The sequence below is a fragment of the Hippocampus zosterae genome, chromosome 21 (genome assembly GCF_025434085.1).
Source record: "Hippocampus zosterae strain Florida chromosome 21, ASM2543408v3, whole genome shotgun sequence".
Classification (NCBI taxonomy): Eukaryota; Metazoa; Chordata; class Actinopteri; order Syngnathiformes; family Syngnathidae; genus Hippocampus; species Hippocampus zosterae.
In genome coordinates this window covers 7,403,273-7,423,549 of record NC_067471.1, presented here as the reverse complement: position 1 = coordinate 7,423,549, position 20,277 = coordinate 7,403,273, and the positions used below count along the sequence as shown (strand labels likewise).

At 46.8% G+C, this 20,277-nt stretch overlaps 1 protein-coding gene across 3 annotated transcripts; it reads right to left on the bottom strand.

The window, feature by feature from the left end:
- Positions 1–4,594: 4,594 nt before the first annotated feature.
- On the bottom strand, positions 4,595–20,274 carry gramd4a (GRAM domain containing 4a). Of its 3 annotated transcripts, XM_052055189.1 has the most exons (20): positions 19,890–20,274; positions 17,049–17,250; positions 14,977–15,097; positions 11,421–11,541; positions 9,810–9,871; positions 9,261–9,402; positions 9,085–9,110; positions 8,852–8,943; positions 8,637–8,728; positions 8,513–8,561; positions 8,236–8,307; positions 8,124–8,167; positions 7,922–8,031; positions 7,598–7,752; positions 6,912–6,929; positions 6,302–6,446; positions 6,093–6,186; positions 5,888–5,978; positions 5,735–5,803; positions 4,595–5,391 (listed from the first exon to the last, which is right to left on the bottom strand). In XM_052055189.1, the coding sequence occupies exons 1-20, from the start codon at positions 19,916–19,918 to the stop codon at positions 5,272–5,274; spliced, it is 1,854 nt and encodes a 617-aa protein (XP_051911149.1). In that variant the 5' UTR covers positions 19,919–20,274; the 3' UTR covers positions 4,595–5,271. The 3 variants fall into 3 exon arrangements, with proteins under 3 accessions (XP_051911149.1, XP_051911151.1, XP_051911150.1); XM_052055191.1 differs by lacking the exons at positions 17,049–17,250; positions 19,890–20,274 and adding an exon at positions 15,222–15,827 and having other exon boundaries at positions 4,596–5,391; XM_052055190.1 differs by lacking the exon at positions 6,912–6,929 and having other exon boundaries at positions 4,598–5,391.
- Between the last annotated feature and the right edge of the window lie 3 nt (positions 20,275–20,277).

The following is a 20,277-nucleotide window of genomic DNA, read 5'->3' as shown; positions in this document are numbered from 1 at the left end:
TGAGCAGTTTTGTAATCATCAAGCCCTTTGGTGGTTCTGTGCGTGGAACACCAAAAACTTTCCCTGCCGATTGCACGGCCTGATAATAACGAGGGAAAAAAAAAAACTTTGCGGGGGAACTTTGAGAAAGCGAGCGAAACAAGAGGTGTCCCGCGGCCGCAGCCCCGTCGGCACGGAGAAAAGTGCCTGCGAGGTGTCTGTAAATCAAAATCATTACGGCGTGAAGCTCCAATCCATCTTCATCTGAGAAAGTATCAGCAAACAAGCGGAGGAGCCCCCCCCACCATCACCCCCCCCCCCCCCACCCCAACAAGTCCACTGTGGAAATGAGGTGGAGCAAGGCCGACAACCGCTCGCTGTCTGCCGGCCTCCCACGCCTGAATCCAAGCCAGGTCCAAGGTTGAAGGCGGACACACACACACACACACACACACACACACACTGGTGGGCCGATTGTGATTTATGCGGCGGTGGGTCCGGGGCGAGCGGGACGCGGGCCAGCTTAGGGGGAGAAAGATGGATCCAGAGCGCGAGCGAAGGAGACAATCTGATTAGAGCCTCATAGCTCCTTTCATCTTCATCTTCGACACTCACTCTACCGGACCGGCGCCTCCTACCTACACTTAACCTGCACTCAACAACGTTGCCATGGTAACAAGCCCCAAACACGCGGAGATGATCGGGGGAGGATGTGTCGGATTTGAGATACAGAGTACTGGATACCGGGCGATTTATTTATTGACTTTTTTTTTTGTTTGCTTTTTAGCTTCATGCTTACAAACGATGCAAAACGCCACGGGTGGGCTAACGAATAGCACTGCTGTGGCGGCATTAAAACCCTTTGAGGAAGGGGATATTTGAACACACACAGCGGTGTAACGCGCACTTTTTGAAAACCGATGGTTCCGAAATAACTGGACTTGTTTTGTGCAAAAAAAATTTTGACCCGAACATATATTTTTTTTTAACTAACATAAACATGCTCCAAAGTCAGGGGGGTACACCAGGTTAAGAAGAGAGGCAGACGGGGTAATGGAGCCCATGACCACACACAGGCAGGTGGACACAGAATAAGGCAAAGGAGAGGAAAATGCAATGACCCCCCCTTACCTCATGTTCCAAGACTGCCACCCAGTGGCTGAAAGGGGTAATGCTGATGCAAAAAGGGGTCTCGTTTGAGTAAATGACTGAATCCTGGGCGAAAGTTTTAATTATTTACTTCTCGTTTCATCCTAGGATTCATTTTGTTTTCTATTTGAGGTTTGTATTTTTTTTTCTCTCCAAATTGCAGCCTTCGTGATACGATACTACACCCGCGATATCGATTTGAACGCTACGAAATGCCCAGCCAGTGGTAACCCATCACATCAAAAACGCACAGTGACCTAAAAAGTTATTTCACAACAGAAAACAAAAACACTATCCGGAGTTTACGTCGGGACCGAATTCCCCAAGCAAGCGACTCCTCCTTTGAATTCGACGCGCACAATTCACTCGCCGCAGCCCATCAAAACACGGATGATGACACATTTGGCTCAGTGCAAAGAGGCCGGCATCCCGACGTGGCAGGCGCCAGATAAACATCATTAAAAGTAACATCATTAGCATCCGAGACTCATTTGTGAGCGTTTTCGGAGATGCCGACTTGCTTTGAGGCGCGCCTGGGTGTATGTACGGTATCCTAGAAGCCACCCGGGTCGCCGACAAGGCCTGGCAAATATAGCGGGGGCGTTAAACAACAACAAGGGGACAAGATCATTTCCAAAAATTCACATAAAGGGGGTGTGGGGGGGGGGGACGTACAACAATATCAAATGCAAGAGAGAGAAAGCAAACTTGCACAGACTTCATTATCGTGGAAACAGCTGCAGGGCGCCAAGAAGGTCACGATCGTGCGCGCGTGTGTCCTGTGGGGAGTTTTCGGACCTAATTGGCACCGGCATATCAAATGTTCCCAAACTGGCACGGTTAAAAAATGCTCCGATGAATTCCAATAAGTCGCGGCAAGACTCGATGCCTGATTTTCCAACTAATCCCACCGAGTTGAATAATTCCCCAGATAAATTTAGACAATAATGTACGAGTCGCCGGGAAGGGGGTGTGACATAAGTAACAATGTAGAAGACCCCATTAATGCCGTCCATTATGTGAGGACAAGCACGCCGACTTGGAATTATTCTCTAATGAATGCAAATTAGCTTAATTAATGACCTCATTAACATAACTTCTTGTGTTCAATACATCACAGAGACACGCGGGACATTAAGCAGCTCAAGTGGCCCCTCGTTTATTCTGGTTCCGGCTAATCTATATTGCATATTTCCATCATCCCCTGACGGTGTCGGCCTGTCATCCCGATAAGAAATCGGCAGCACATTTGCCTCCCACGTGGTTAATCTTCACAGGCTAATGTTAGTGTTTCTAATATTAGCGACCGGAGGAAAATTATCAAGAGGAAGTCGACGCTAATGATTGGGGAAGTCAGCTGACTTGGGGAAAGGCGTCATATTTACATATTTCTAAATTTGAATTGTAGCTCTTTTATTACTTTAAATTATGCAGTGCATTTTATAATCTGAATTGCAATATTTGCTGTATTTTACATTTCACGCTTGGCACAGTTCCATTTTTATTTTCACGTCTTCTCCAATAGGCATGGCCCATCTATTTATCTTAAAAATCTAATGTTTTGAGAGAGAAAAAAAAAATTGCCCCAAAGGTTTGTGAGAAGAAACTAGTGACACAAGAGATAGGCTTATTAAAATCAAGTACATAATACAATCTTGAGTTCCAACAGAGCTGAAAAGTGTGGGAAGTATGATGATGTGAAAACGCCACGGCAGTAGATGAATCAAATTGCTCGAATATGAGGCTATTCCGTCAATAATCAAAATGCAAATAAATAAAGTTGAACCGCCACACTCTGCCTCCCGCGGCTCTGAGCAATTGCATCTTCAGGAGAGTCATTTATGTCCTAAAGAACTCAATTTAAAGTTGTGAATGTGAAAACAATACTTATTTGATGCAATGGTGCCTTTCAATCACATTTTAAGATCCCTTTGCGATGAATAAGTAAAAGTTTGGGGGGGTTGCTTTTTTTTAGTATTTATGAGCACCACTACAGTGAAATCAAACGTAAAAAACAGTATAATGTCAAAAATATTTGGACCACTGACCTGTGCCGTCGAGCGGATGAACTGATGATTTGTACTGCAGTGACCTCTAGCGGCGATTTGTGGTACTGTAGGGTGGAGGGGAAGGAGAAAAAAAACATTTTTAGTTTAGTTTTAGTTTAGTTGTCATGCTAAAGTTGGATTTCTGCCATTGAAACCAACACATTTGAACGGATAGCTACATTTTGCATTCATTGAGCCTCTGAATGGCGTCAAACTAACCAATGCAACTGTTGCGGACCTGTCATGATGGATAATAAACTGCATGTTAGCATGTTCAGTGGTCGTTAGAAAAAGGACACAGGAAACAACAGCTCTTAAATCTGTTTACATACAAAATGTACATCACATTATCCCATACAATAAACGTATTTCTTTCCAAACCCAGTGTTTTAATGGACTTGACTGTGCACTTGTAGCTAACAAATCGCAATTGCTAGCTTAAAAACAAGGGACAGCAATGTAAATTAACGTCTGCCTGTAACTTCACTCCACCGATAGCTAATGGTCTTCATCATGTGGTTTGGCTAATTCATTCAGTTGACATTGCAAAAAATTTTAATCACACAGGAAACTAAATATTTTCATTCTTAAATCGTTTCGGAGGTTAAAGTGCACCAACTGAACCATACAGTAACAATTTAGTTGCATAAAACAGAACTGAGATTTCTCAACATTTATTTTACCTTTTGAGTCACAACGAGGCCGTTTGTAACCAAGCGTGACAGCTTCCCAAGAAATTGTTTTGGTTTATTTCGATGCATGATTCGGTCTAAAGTGGGTTTGACAATTATGAGGCCCGTGTGTTTGTTTGTTTGTTTTAATAAACCCCCCCAAAAACACTGTTGCAGTGAGAATTTCAGTCGAAGGACATTAAAATGACAACGTAAAATGTTTGTCGAATCCGACTGGGGGGAGGGAAGCAACAGCTTCCGTGAGTGGTAATTACCCCCTAGTTTCCTATTGGTTAAATTTAAAAACACGTGACCCAACGTGAATTAACGACAGCAGTTGTCAAAACTCCCAAGACGGAAAAGGAATTCAAACTGCGAAGAAAATAAAAATTATTTACAAGCTTGTGTAAACATGAGCGTAGGCAGAACATGGCAGATAAAATATTTGGCTGAAAAAAAAAAAAACACGATACATTCTGTGCTTCTCGTTTGAAACAAACAACAAAAAAGGCTTCTGGTAGAAATCTTTTAAGACGACATCCAATCACATCGTGCCAAGAACACAAAAATACAACAATAAAAAAAAAATAAAACGTCACTGTACAAGCCGGTCGATTGCATGTATGGCAATGTCATACCCGGTCGACTTTTAATTTCAAAATGATTTGTCAATGTGCTTTGATGTGACTTAGCATCCTTAATGTCGTTGGCCTTTATTGTGTCTGAATCTGTAGGGGACTAAACTAACCGTGAGTTTGGCAGTACCTTTCGACACATCGAAGGAGTTAAGTCCAGCTTTACTCATACACAAAAGCACTGTTTGTTTTTAATCACCCGACCGGAAGTGATTATTAATTAACGTATTTCTGCAAAGGGTCCAGTTGAATGACCATAATAATAAAGTGCAGGGAGAGAAGAGCAGTCATGGAATAGAAGCCTATTTTGTACCACGTTGTGCTGAAATGCAAATTGTTCTCGCTTGAGTTGAGTCAGTCATCAGTCCAAACGGGTAATTAAAAGGCATATCTGGACCGAAAAAAAAAAAAAGAAAAAGACGGTATTTCACAATTACGCCAAAACACCAAAGCAAAGCAACCGACCAACTGTAAACTAACACAAAAGGCTTTTTTATGTGACGCTTAAAACATGGTCAGTTGACAATTTTCTTAAAGCTCCAGTTATGATAGTGAGGAATCACATCCCTGGAAGAGGATTTTAAAAAAAATGCACATTTTAAAAAAAGGAGAAAAAAAAGACTATTTTGTCACACATGCAATGCGCACACAAGAGGAACAACAGAGTGAAGCAGTTAGTTGAGCAGGGAGGACCAGCCTCCCTCCTCAGTATTCTGTTCATTAAAAAAAAAAAAAAAAACATGTCCAGGAAGAAGTGGGACGGCGCCTGCAGCTTCGAGGGACGGGCGTCTAAATTTCGGCAGAGGTGGCGGCTGCCTGCGGCTTGCTGGTGGTCACCACCTTGGTGTACTGCGTGAAGATGGCCTCGAAGGCCTCGTCTCTGTGGATCATGGCGCCGAACACCAGCGGCTGGAGCAGACAGGGGGAGGTGGGGGGGCGGACGGCAAATTCTCAATTCAGTCATGTCTGATAGGAAACGACATCGGTTCCGGGCTCGAGCCTTTGTATGCTCTGTGTGCTTATGTGGGTTTTCTCCGGGCACTCTGGTTTCCTCCCACATTCCAAAAACATGCACGGCAGGTTAACTGAACACTCTATACTGTGCTGGCAACCATTTCAGTCACTTTAAGAAACATTTCAGAAAAATACTTTGTCATTTGTATTTTAAAAGACATTCTGCACACCATTGCAATGATTTAAAAAAAAAAATATTTAAACATAATTTTTGCGTAAAATAGACTTCACTTGGTACCTTCTGGGTGGAAGGAGTTGCTATTGAGATGCCCATTCCACTTCCCGGTAGGACAGAGAGCACTTTGTACTGGAAATAAACAAAAAAAAGTTTGACTTGCCATTACGAACTGGGATACTGCTCCATTTTTTTTTTTTTTTTAGCACTAGTCACCTTTTGTATGTCAGTAATGTCCACCAGCTTGATGACTTTATTCTTCTTGGAGGAGCCTGACCTGGAACTGGAGCTCTCAAAGCACAAATAACTAGGGGACACACAGCGGGTGGCATCATTAATTTCCCTCTTCAATGTCTTTTCCGTGGCACTTTGATGAGGAAAGAAAAAAAAAAAAAAAACCTTGGAGAGGTGTTCCACTTACTTCTCGGTGACGTAAAGCATCCCGTTTCTGATGTAGTCAGTGGGCATTTTCCGGTCACGGTTTATCAGGCAACACCTCCAGCCGTTCTCACACACTGGCGACAGACACATTGACCAGTAAACAAAGCTGCTCATATTTCAAACCTGCAATGCAGCTTAGAAGAAAGAATGCGAGGGGCTTGTACAAAATCTGCAATACAAGGCTCTCACCTGCCAGAGGGCGCTCTGACTCCGGCAGGTTGAAGATCTCGTGGAAGGCCCCCTTCTTGGTGCTGTGGGAGCGACCGGCCTCGTCCTCGCGGTTTACGCCGCACGGCGCCGCGGCCAGGCTCCCTCGGGAAGCCACAGGCTGCACCTAGAGACAAAGCGAGAACCAAAGACGGACGGAAGCAACACAAAAAGGAAAATTACGAGGGATTGGCAACAAGGACAGGTGGGGAACGTTTGACACGGGTGGTGGCCGCTAAATGGGAGAGGGAATCTATCGCCTAACATTACAGTAGAGGCATCGAGCGCTGCTGCGAATGGCAAAAATCTCACTCCCAAAACCATTTGCTTCTGCTGATTTGGTTAGCAACAGAGCTCAAATGCACTCACCAGCTAACCCTTTAACATCCACGCGTGAACTCTGTCTTGTTTCGTGACAACTACTGATTAAAGCGACAGCAACTGCTACGATGAACTGACGGTTCAAATGGGCTTAACGTCAACGTGTGTGAAGCGAGGCTAATATGAACCAAGGGAGAAACTACTTTTTCAAAAAGGTCCACTCCATTGACAATCCTATTGACCACAGAGGGAGACACAGCGAGGGCCCTACCTTCTCTACGGCAGAAAGCTGAGAGAGAGAGAAAGGGCAGAGGACATCCTGTGACTGAGTCCACATCTCTCTCACACACACACACACACACCTGTGAGGTCCAAATACGTTGCAGGTCTCATCATCGAATGGGCCGCCACCATACATTCGTGACATTATTTTGACCAACAGAGGGCAGTAGTGGGAGGCAGATGAATCTCACAATTTCGTGAAAAATAAATATCAAAATTAATTTTAATATAGAAATTTGAGATGCACTTTTTTGGGGGAATTCCAACTATTGAAATAAATCCAACTTTTCAAGCACTGCAATTTTGTTTTTATGTTATTGTTCACGTGGAGCACTTTTGTTCCGGCCGCGCTTTTACTTTGAAAATGCTCATGAAATACAACGGAGTTGTTTTCCTGCACCTGGAGTTGTGTTGAAGCCCGGCTTCCTTCTCAACCGTGACTCAATGCTTCTGAATTTATGTAACCCGACGCAGACGGGATTGTGACGCAACGACAAAGCCTTGAACAGGTACACACCTGATTAAACGGGCAGCTTTTTTTTGCATCGGCCGTGCAGAAATGAAAAGCGGAAAATAATCCCGCTCGCGCCATTAGGCATATTTTTTTGCATGGCTAAGCCCTTTAGGATGATCTTGAACGCGGGGGCGGGGATGGGGGGGGCGTCCGCCGCTTACCCGGCGAGACACGGTGGCGTTGGTCCTCTCCTTGAGCTGGGGGTCGGTGGGGAGACTGTTCCACACGATGTACGGCGTGTCGTACTTGTCGCGCAGCTTGGGGCAGCTCTTGAACAGGAAGTCGATGATGAAGAATTTGACGCCGGCGTACAGGCCTGAAAAGGAGACGCGCGGAACGATCACAAGGCGAGACGATCTCGAAAGGAACTCCGAGTGCCCGGAGCCCGCGCGTGCCGATTCCTGTACGTAAGCATTTGTTTGTGCATACTGAAGCAAACTCAAGTCATTTCAGCGAGGAATAAATCGTGTCGTTTGTCGCCTTACCGATCATGAAGCCCATGAGCTTGTACGGCAGCACGCAGGAGGTGATGAAAGCCACCCACAGGCAGATGTACAGTTTACGGGTGCTCTCCGGTTGCACCCACATGAAGAGGCTGTGGAGGAAAAAAAAAATAAAAAAAAATAATAATAACAATAAAAACAGCAGATGTCTACTTTGTGGCTCGAGTTTCAGTCGAATGCTTACTTTTTTATCTTCTCTAAAACATCCGCCATCTTACCAAAAAGGTTCTGCGAAAAAAAAAAAAAGGATGGGTCAACAACTACCACTTAAGTGGAATAACGAATAAAAATGGCACCTGTGCTTTTTGGGCAACGTCAAGGACGAGCTGAAACTTCTCAGACACAGTCAGGTCTTCCTTTGGAGGCTCCTGCAGAGCACAAACACATTCGAGGTTCACCACCTAAACTAGAATTCTGACCGAGCGCAAAAAAAAAGCCCCCAACATTCAGGAGGAAATATAGAACCAAAAACCACATTGCAATTCGAAACCCCGCCATTGTATACAGGATGGCAAATAAGCACTGAAAATGAAGAGGACCATAAAGCATCAACACCGTTTGAGCGGCACGTACCATGGGCTCAGAGACCTCAGGCACAATGCTCCACTGGATCCTCCAACCTCTGCAAAGCAAAACGACACGCATACATCAGCTTCATATTTCTCGCTTTTGTGACTCGCGCGGTTCGGCGCCTTACCTCGCTATGAGGTAATTTAAGGACAGGCGCAAGATGGCCAGGAAGAGGAACATGGGGAAGGCCCAGCCATGCCAAGCAGCATTCATGTAGATCTGCAACACAGTGGGCACGATTTTGGATGAGACAGCCGCGGTCCAGGCGTAATTACTTTGTATCATGTGATGTGTCATCGGGAGCGCTATGGGGGGGGGGGGGGGGGGGTATGGGATACTCACAATGAAGGCAATAGCTGAGGTGTAGACGGAGTGCCAACTGGATAAGGCGGAGAGGTTCCTCAAGAAGTTGGTGACAGGCCGAGCTCCTCGCTCTGAAACAGTCAGGACACCCCCCCCCGGACGTCAAATCAAGTCAAATAAATGCAGATTAGATCGCAGTTGTAATATTGAAAGGGGGGGGTTGGGAAATGCAATCGGACTATTTTTTTTTTTTCAAAATCGAAAGCACTTACTGAGTCGCCGCATGTTTTCCGTCAACCTGCATGGGAAGACCACACAACAGAAGCTCAGAACACACAAACAACTTTACCCGCAGAGCCACCATAAATCTGCTCGAACAACAACAACAAAAACGGCAGATCAATACCGGGCGAAAGACGAGTCGCGTTCGGGTGCGCCCACCGCCCACCTTTTAGCACTTAGCGGTTCCTCGGCCTCCACCGCGCTCTCCTCGGGCTGGAAGCGGAAGTCTTCCACGTAGACGCCGAAGCGCTCGTGCAACCACTTTTGCAGCCGCGAGCGCCACACCTCCTTCTGCTGCTGCTTGTCCGCTTCGGAAAAAACACGACGGGGGTTTTCGTGTCAAGCGCGGTTGCGTTTCCTTTCAAATTCCCGTGATAATAACGTTCACAGTTCATCTTTAAGGTGGCTCGTGTAAACACACGTACGGCTAGGTCAAAACATGCTAATAATAGCAAAACAAACACAAAAAAAATAAACATTTCCACCAGCTGACTATTGTGCACTTTCGTACCCCCCCCCCCTCTTAATGACGTTAAAAACACACGTCCAAGAATAACCCGCACTTTCCAAACACTCCCTTTCCTTTCCCACTTTGTATCTCACGCATACGCACCTTGTCATTTCCTGTTTGGAGAGACTTTCCCTGCAAACCCCTCCACTCATCTTGGCACTATTTATTCCAAACCCCCCCCCCCCTTGGGGTGAAGGGTCTTACCTGTTCCATTATTAGAGGGCGACTGTTGTTTTCTAGGAGGTTGCGGCGGAGAATCCTCTAGCCTGAGGTGGAAGAGTGCAAGCGGGTGTTACTTTCGCTTCCCAGTGGCAGGATAAAAACAAATTTTTTTTTTTGTTTTTGCTTTTGCTTTAAGTTGGCATATTTAGCTCGACACCAAACAGAATTACCCACCATTTTTTTTTTTTTTTTTTTTAGAGGGCAGTTGCGGTTTTATTTTTCATTTCGATAAACCGTTGGTTTTTGTAATTGACATTGAGGGAAGCTGCGGATGGTCTTACAGGAACCAAAAAAAAAAAAACGGTCAAGCGTGGTTTCAAGCATCTGTAAAAACCCGCGGAAAGTTTTTTTCATGACTCATATCGTTGGGGATTGTTTGATTTAACGTTCGATTTAGAAACCAATCTGTGAAAATGGAATGCCGTTTCATTCTATTTTTGTGTCAGCGTCTGCTTCCTTATGGCGCAACTGCAAAATGTGATGTGGTGGCGCCCCCGTTGGCCGCGAAACCTGAATTAGCGTACGCTTGGCATGCCGAGTTTTTTTTTTTTTTCCCCCCAGAGAAACGGAAATGTACCACATATTCTCAATTGGCGAAATTAAAATCGCCCGATCAAAATGTCAGTTGCTATCGGAGATTGCTCATTACATTGCGGAAATTTCCATACGCCGTATCTGGGCCAGCGCAGTCTACCGACGGCATTCGCGACTAAATTTAACTCGGCCCGTTCCTCTTCACACATGGAAACTTCCCAGCGTGACCAGCGTGGCTCTATTTTCAGCCACCGAGCGCCAACGCCACCCTCGTTGGTTGGTGAATACCGCCGATGGATGTTTACAACCGTTCCACAGGAGCATTCCCCGGAGGACGGGACAATCTGTTGAACCGTCTTTGGCAGGCTCGAGTTCAACGTTTCCGAGCCGCTAATTCCCTCAGTGGAATTTTGCCATCGACGAGCATCATCGGATCGCGACGAGGACGCTAGCGGTGCGCTTGGACGTGGTTTGGCTGTGGTTTAATGTGTCATTAAGGGATGACTTGGAGAAATATGCCCCGCCCCCTTTATTATTTTGGTTTGGATTGACTATATAAGCCATTTTGACACAAAACGAGCAAAAAAATACCCAATTACATAAAACGTAACGTCTCACCCAAGTTCTCGGGTTAATTACAATTACCCCAAAAGCGCAACGGTGACATTTTGAAGCGGACGGAATTTTTTTTTGTTTTTTGCGCCAACTCTTTTTCGGCTCATTAATTAAATAGAGTCAGAGGTTTGGTGGTGAAACATTTCAAATGCTGGCAATGTAGCGGCGGACGCTAATTGCGCGAGCGCGAGAGTGCCTTTTAAGCGAGCGCTAAACATTAGCATTAGCCGCAACGCGGGAGGGCTTTCGTTTTTGGCGTTGGGATCGTTAGTTTTATTGATCAGTTGAGAGGCTGACATTAATATTGAATGCGGCCCCCCATTTGTGCGTATCCGACAAGAAAATGTGACCGAATCGCTTTAAAATGATGCTGGAATGAAAAGGCTTGGGAAATATAAGCGCAATCTTCCTGAGAAAGGCGTCAACGTTGTGGCTTTTTTTTACCTGGACTTGAGCACGTCGCCCATCTTCTGCTCCAGGTCCAGCCGCTTGCTGCGCTCCCTCTCCAGCTCCTGCCGAAGGGAGTCCACATTGGTCTCCTCTCGCAGCTTCCTCAGCTCTTCCTCTGGAAGACACGACGGCCGTTAACGGGACCTCGGCATACAAGCTGCCATGTTGGCCTTTTAGACGTGAATCCAAACATGGATTTGCGAGTCCGTTTGAATCGAACGCCTGCGACGACTCGTCCTTCCTGGCTTTTGTTTTTTTTCCACCGCACTTTCAGTCTTTCAACCTTCAGGTCTGACCCAATAATCCGCCCCGCCAGGCTCCAGCATCGAGCGGTCTCAGGTGTCGGGACTTTCTAGAACAACATGGGCTGCATTTCCTCCCGCTCCTTTGTCTGCCGGACTAAAGGGATGCATGAATATTTAAGGACGCAAGGCAATAAAAAGTGAGAACAAAAGAGGCAAAACACCCTCGGGGGGGCGACGAGCGACCCACTCTTGAATATCGCCGGAAAATTTTTTAAAAGTCTTCTCTCTTTCTAAATGATTTGAGACCAGTTGCGGCCGCGTTAGCAACTTCCTTTTCGTTCGCGCCGACCTGGCTTTTGGAGCGTCCATTTTGATTTGCGATTACATTCATGGATTTGCTTCTGTAAATGATTGCCCTCACAGCCCCCCCCCCCCTCCCCCAACCATTTTCTGCGTTGGTGTTGCATTGACGAGGTAGTAGGAAAAGCATGTATGGGCTTCGGAAAGGTGGCCGAAGGGTTCTACGGCCTAATCGGCTTAGACGCTAGCTAGCTTATCAGTGCCAGGAGCGCAGCAGTCGTCGGCTAAACCTATTAGGATATTAGCTAACCCAAGCGAAGGGAACCAGAAGTGGATGAGTGGCATTCAAGCCACCCGTGGCGGAGCGTGAATAGCCCAAGGCGTGACCAAGGACCCAATCCAGACCTTGACACATGAAACCAACTGAAAATTACACAACGTGTTGTTAGCTACCGGAATCCAGAACGAAAAACCACAGCCGCGCGTGTCAGACCGATGACGTACAATCACCAGCTCCTCCGAGGCCCTTTGCGATTATCCGTCAAATGAATAGCGTCGTCGACGCGCCTGTTTTGCTTCTGAAATTAGATCGCGGACGCCGATGCCGACTTACTGAGGCCGGCGCTACTTTTGTGGCTCTTCAGTTTATCGACCGCTCCGGCGTAGAGCAAATCGAAGCCGTCAAAGGTGAAGTCGTCCACCTTGCACTCCCTCGTCCGCCTCCGGACGCGACCGCCGGTCGGGACGCCGGAGCAGGAGCGGCTCGACGGGGAGCCCGTTGTCGGGTCGATCTTGAAACTGAGCCACGACTGCCACACTTCTCCCCCCCGCCCCCCTTTTTTCCAATTCGCACCCTCAAACGTCCTGTTGAGTCAACATGATCTCCTTCCAAGGCAACATCGGAGACTATTCTGCTTGCGGCCAGCAACCGGGACTGGACTGAGTGCACGAGGCACCGGGGGAAGGACAGGAGGGGGGGCGGGGGGGGGCCATCGGAGGTAGCGAGAGGTGGGGCCTGCACCATAATAGGGCAAGGAATCTGTAATCGCGCACAAGTACATTACGTTCCGAAATCGAGGAGGTCGGGCAATCTTGCGCGTTTCGAGTTCTATGGAGCCGGCAAAAATCACATTTCATCAAGGTTTGCCAAGGCCCCAAAGGGGGGCGGGGGGAATACCGCGTGAACTTTTCCCAATCGGGAGCAGGGAACAATGGCGCTTTTCATTGGATGAAGGTGGGGGTCATTAAGGTTCGCGGAGCAAGAGAGACGGAAGCCAAGTTTCAGTTGTGGCAATCTCAGCGAGGGAGGGGGGAGACAAAATCATATAAATACATAAATAAAACGCTATCATTGGGTGTCAAGCCATTAAAACACGATAGGAAGAAGTGTCATCCGGGCTTCATTTCGTCTTGTGACCGACGGTGGCTTCTTGTGCTCTGGCCAGCCCGTCTCACAAGTGACCTAAATTCCGCTTTCATCCCTTTTGGTTTCCCCCCCTTTGTGCCCACAACTTGCTGACTTCACGGCCAAATCAGCCCCGTCACCTCGCGGGCGGCCGCGTGACACGTTCAGCCATCTGCTCGTCTCCGCCGAGAACGCGAGAGGAGCACAGAAACCGTTCGCTTCTACAGCTTCCGAGAAACCGTGGATAAACATTTCAGATCATATGATCATTTTAGAAAAGGCGCACTGAAGATTTTTTTTTTAAATATCTGACGAGCTGCGTACAAATAACACCGGGATGGGATCACTCGGTTAATGTGATTCATCTCTGAATCTAAAGTGACCTTCAGCTGTGCTCTGATGTTTCACCGCAGAACTTTGTGTGTGTGTGTTTTCATCGCGGCGTGAAATAGAACGGCAGCTAGGACAGCAACATTGATCGGCTGGTCAGTATAGAACGCTCCGTCGCCAATGACCTTCCATACGCGACCCCCCCCCCCCCCCAAACGAGATCGCTTTCAATCATCTCGTTGGAAACGACAACAAATCCCCCTCGCTCAAAGGCGAGTCGTGGCTTTCCCCGAAAGAAGCTTCCCGAGTTGACACGTTCCCTTCTTGTGATTCGTTCGAGGACGCCGGGTTGCGCTATTGACGTGGCTAATGCATCGCGCCGTTCGGCCTTCGGAAATAGCCCGATAAAGGTTTTCAGTTGCTGGAACCGTATCGATTGTTTTGTTTTGGGGGTGGTTCACCCCATACGGTGCTCTACTTAATGCACGCGATACTAAGTCCATATTGTCATACACTGAAAGGGACGCTGGACTTGTTTCCATACAGATACCTCGTTAGCTAATGTCATCACAAGTGGCAGGGAAAAAAAAAAACCCTTGAAGACCACCTTGGACAAAAATAGAAGTCAGACAGAAAGAGGAAAGAGGGGGGGGGGCGGTGTGTATGGCATCCAACCCGACGGGGGAGGTTTCAATGGAGACTGTCGGATGAGAAGGAAACAGGAAGTGGACGCTAACCCAAGGGCAACAAACATCACCTGATGTTACAGAGCGCTCGCTCCGACAAGGAAATTCTTCCAGGTGCAGAAAAACAAAAGACTACATGATTTGAAAATCTATTTAAGAATAAAACTATAGCAGCAGATCCCCCCCCCAAAAAAATTGAAAAAGGAGGACCAGCATCTTTTTGGGGGGATCTCGTGTCTACATGGTTCCATATTAACCAATTAAGGAAGGGCATGGGTCACCGTGTCCGCAAACCATTTAGAATGGAAACGCGTACGTCCGGTGCGGGCCACAACACAATACACTTCCAAAAGTGGGGGGGGGTGTTTGTTTTCACAGGCGGTGCGGGTCCCGGCATTATTTTGGGAAGGAGAGCCAAAAGACATGTTTAAGAACAAGAGAGAGAGAGAGAAGTTTCACCCTCTCTCCCCCATGAAGTTCCGCGTCTCATTTCGACATAGTTCACTGGCACCAAGGCGCCGCGATATGGCTGCCAAGTCATATTTTAGAGCGAAAACCGGATACGCAGACGTACGCGTACTCACGTAGAAAGTGTTTCTCCAGTAAGGCAATTTCCAAGTGTCCTTTGACTTCGTTCAGCCGTTCCGACTCTGACCTCTGAAAGTCCTGCATCGCCGCGGCCATGATGGGAGACCCTGAACCGGCCTGTGAATGCGCACACACCGAAAGAAAAACATCTTTAAATTATACATGAAGGAAAAAAAAAATCATTTTCTGGTGATTTCAAGACTAAGGCTACCCGAGCCGACACACACTACGCATGACTCACACTAGCGTTTCCCCTTCCTCAGTTCAGGTCTAGCTGAGAAGAGAGGTGGGGGGGAGGGGGGCGGAGAAAAACAAAAGGGAGTGTGGGGGTTCCTATTTTGGCAACACGTGCGCAAAGGCGGCTGGCTTTGACGCGAAGGATGAGGGACGTGCACGGACAAAAGGAGGGATGCCGGCGCAAGTGGCGACGGATCGGCTCGGGTCCTTTAAGAGGCAGGCACGCACACGCCTGCGCACACTGCAGAGGCTTTCCCTCCCGCCAAACAATCACCTGACAATGCAGTTGGCGAGAGAAGAGGAAAAAAAACAGCCAAAAAAAAATGATAATAATAATTGGACGAAAGCCGTATGCCACGAGGTGACATACGCTGATGAAAAACGTCACCAAATATTAATCGTGATTGTAATTAATTTCACAGCCACTCTCGCAGCTTCTTTAATCAATCGGGCTGCCTCGGCCGAGGGGTTACGTTAGGTCGAGCCTCGGCTTGCACTCGGCGTGTCCAAGGCGAAGCTTGGAAAAACGGAAGTCGGCTGTGAGTCGGTTCAAAACCTTTATTAGAGATGCACAAGATTTTTTTTTTTGCATAAAATTAGTATTCTAAATTCTAAGTATGTGTTTTTATAGGATTATATTAGTTTAACGGGGAGTGGTTTTTTTTTTTCGACCCACCCCTTGCTCAAGAAGCTAACGCTCCTGCTTTTAAAAACCCCCTGGGGGGTGGTAATGATCAGCCACGTGTGTGGAAGTGCAAATTAGCACTCTCCCAGTAACAACTACGCTTTTCTAAACTCGCTATTGGCTAAAGACGCGCGCCAAAAAAAAAAAAAAAAAATTGCAATGGCTAAACGCATCACCTCACAGCCGCCAAATGACGTGACATCAGTGCAGCCTGCGTGGGTTTCGACTGAGCCATTTGCGTACCAGGGGGAGACTTTCACAGCCGTAATGTTGAATGTGTTCAGGGGATTGCGCACGTGTGTGTGTGTGTGTGTGTGTGGCACATTGCCTATTTTAGCTTTTCTGGCTGTGAGTCATCTGCGTGGTGACGTGAATGACGCTCTCACAGTGCGGTGGGCCAACACCGTCGCGCTCGCGGCAAAGCAAAGCTCAAGTGTATGCAATTAAAACGCACGTGAAAACACTTGAATGGGTCGTTGTCGGAATTCGGGGAGTGATCTGGGAGTCACTGGAGAGACCGTAGATGGGAAGAAGAATTCAAAGTAAGAATGCAATCTCCGGGGTGCTTTCCAGTTTGGCGTGCTATTAATACATCATAAAGGCTCCTCGAAAAAAAAATTAAAAAAAATACACAGCAGAGAGATCCATTCCTGTGAGTATCATTTGTCATGTTTGTATTTGCGACGTGTGTGTGTGTTCAACTAGTAGTTGTTTGAATGCTTATGATGACCGCAACATGTATGCTAATTCCCGTTAGCCAGCCTATGGCGCTTTACATGATATGTTAGCATGAAGATAACGGGCTCTCGAGTTTGATTTAACATGTCGGTCTTTGCATGTTGAATGTTTTGCTCATTGGAAGAAAAAAAAATAAATGGTGCCAATGAGAGAGCAAACAAGCACTATTTTTTGTTTTTGGGGGGTGGGGGAAAACCCACAAAGGGTGGGGAAAACCTGATTGATATTACCAAGGTGGATCTGAAATATGAAGCAAAAGCAATCTTCCACCTGCTCAGTCGAGTGTGGAGATCAGAGCGGAATAATTCATGAGTGCCTCAAAATACCACCGTGACAAAAGCATCCGGGGTCCGTCAACGCTAAAACGGCGAAAACAATTTGGTGTGTCGTGTTTCGAGAAGCACCTACGGGGTCTCGCGCAGGCTCGTCGTTGGCGGCGCGCTTGGGCGGCACGTCGTCGCTACATTCGTTGTCGGAGGCGGGCGGCGAGTCGCCCAGCTCGGGGAAGTCGTCCCGCGTTCTCGGGCCTCGGAAGCGGATCTTGTCCAGCCGCTTGAGCATGGTCAACACCGCGCACCTGGGCTTTAGCTTAACATGGCGGATGGCAACCCTGTTGGGGGGGGGACCACAAACACAGCGTTGTGACAGTCGGCCTTCAGTCTGCACAGGATGCGCACGTTTGTAACCCGTGACAACCATATCCTCTTCACCCGTCTGACACGTACGTGACCGCAGCGCATCAGTTGGCCTCATTTCCACGGTGGGCGTGATTGCAGGGGGGCAGGCAAAATGGCCGTGTTGCGCTATCGTGCTATATTGACCGTTGGCAACTCGGTTCAGACTGTTCACCAGCCGCTTTTTGTTGTTCATAAAACAAAAACAAAAAAATAGCAGCGTGATATAAAACACAAAAACAAACGAGTGACGTCACGAGCCGAATGCACCACTTGAAAAAAATGTCATCATGCCCAATATGCGATTTGGAGTGTTCCTGTTGTATAACACATCATCTGTCATACAGGTTTTAAATTTTACATTACGATCTGCTGCAGGCTTGAGGAAGAAGAGAAAAGTCCCGCTGCATTCTTCATTCATTCATTCATTCATTCGTCTGCTGCTGCAACCAACCTTGAATCGATGCCGATCAAACATTTATGCCCTTACATAACATAGCTGCTCGGAATAAAATTGAAATATAAAACAGAGACTTGCCGTTACAAATATGCGTAGCCCGAGTGAACTGAGATGCACCCGGGAAACAAATAGTCGAGTATTTCCCCATGCGACATGATCGTAGCGACCTGCTCCTTTTTTTGATTTATTTGTAGACAGCCCACCCACGCGGGCTCCCGAGACTGCAGCTTCAACCGGTGGGGCAGGTGTTGCCTGCGGGAGAGCGCGAATAGAAATGGCGCGAGTGGCAGGTCATTAAACACTTCCTTTTTCCGCACCGTGTCACGGCGAAATGAGCAAGTGAACACGCGACACTTTTGAGCTTGCCCTAAAAGCCCCTCCGAGTACTTTCCCCGAGAGCCAAATGCTGCCGTCATGTAAATTGACAGGTGAAACTGAAAACAAATGGAAGCAATGACACGAAGGGGGGGGGGGGGGGGTTGAACTATCGGAATTAATTAGAGAACGTTAACTATTTTAAATGTTACTATTTAGAAATAACTTAATCATACGCACAGTAGGCAAGCGTGTCTGTGTATTCGTCTGCCAATGACCTATAGTAGATGGAGGCTACTGTCGGTCGGCCATGCGGGTCACAGACGGCGCGCCGGCCAATCACAGCTGCTTGTGGCTTACGCGCTATAAAAAGGCTCTCCAGAAGTAAACCCGCCCTATATCAGCAGGTCAAAAATAGAATATATGATACAGAAGTAGGGCTGAACGATTTTTTTAAATAATCTGTAATCCCCCCCCCCTGCTAAATATCGCAATTTCCATCCAAAACAACATACTAGGTCATCCCCTCATTATCTGGGCTCTCCCCATGGGCGATTCCTTGACAAAGAGAGGGATTAACGTGGCCTTTAAATAACTCTTGCAGATTAAGCATCCCCAAGTGGTGATGGTAGAGAAGCATGTTTGCATTTTTGATATCTACTTGTGTGCTACCCACCGTACTTTCCATGGCGGATGTGATCAAGGAATGTTCGAGAAATGCCTTGGGGCTAACATCAAGATGGCCGAGCAAATCCAAAATGTGCAAAGGCAACACCGGGTCAGGTTTGGCGCTTAACTTTAGTCACTCAGCACTCCAAATAATGACATTTAGTAAACATGTTCATCATGTAATTACTGCTGCCAACTCATACGCTGCGATTAGATCATCACGGCGGTTACATAAACAAGAGATGATCAATAGGTTGTGAACAGCAGGTCAATTTCTCAAGTGGAAAATACAGTGGGGAGTGGACAGCTGTTTTCAAATCCAGATTGAAAAACGAAACAACCCTCACATAAAATGAAGTATTTGTTTTAAATCAAGTGTAGACGGGCCGGTGGGGTTGATATACAAATCTGCTTTCCTTCCAATGTCAAGTGGGAGTACTTTTTTTTTTTTTTTTTGTGGCATGTGGCATGGAGGCGTCATGGAATTTGAACCGTTCGCGCTTCCTACGTGCACTAAGAATGCACCACAATACCCACTTAGAAACAATCTGTAAGATTTCTTTGCAAGCTTCAAGGTAAAGATGTGTATGTTATATTTTTGCTCTCAATTTTGGCGGTGGTGCTTTGTTTTTTAATTTATTTTTGATTTCTGTTTATCAAAGTTTTCAGATTTATGGTGGGGGTTTTTTTCTGTTTTTCAAAATATGTATGAGGGGTGGCGTTCATTTCTGTTTTTTTTAATTCAGTTTTAATGACCTTTTCTATTTATTAGATTTTTTTTCAGTTGTTAAAATATTCCACAAACATTTTTTTTAGATTCAGTTATAGACGTTGTTCGTGGACATGAAAAACAATAAGTATTATTAAGTAAGTGGTCGTGGAGGAGGGCAATAAATATTTTGGTACTGCTGAACCACCACAGAGGGCCCAGCTAGCATAACGCAGCGCCGAATTGCCGCGATCACGGTAGACATTTGATTTTGGTTAACAATTTCATTTTTTTAATTAAGCAAACGACGCATGAAATATAGAAATACACCGTCATTTTGTCAGGTATACTTCCAACACCACGGCACGTGACACAAACCGCCCAAAGTGCCCCCTTAAAAAAAAAAAAAGACATTTTCTTACCCAGCGCGTAAATCGTAGCAAAGTTTCATGAACACCGAGATTGTCCTTCGTTTATCCGTCAGTACACCTGCTGCTCAGGACGTCCAAGGGGACCGCCAGTGTCGCGGTGGAAAAAAAAAAATGCTCCCGTCGCTCAGTCAGTCCATCACGGCAACGTCCAAAAGGACCACTTCTCTTTTTTGTGCGCGTGTGCTGGACGGCGTTGAAGGCAGGAAACAAAAAGAAAATACCAGTGTCGTCGCTCCAGCTGAGAATGAAAAGCGTCGCCGGGAGCCTCAGCCAGCACCGTTAGCCTCAGCCCGAGGCTTGCAGTGGAAACGCTAGCTTCGTCTCCCGTTGCCTTCGCACTAGTGACAGGCAGGGAAGGGCCACGGAAGTGACGTCAGAG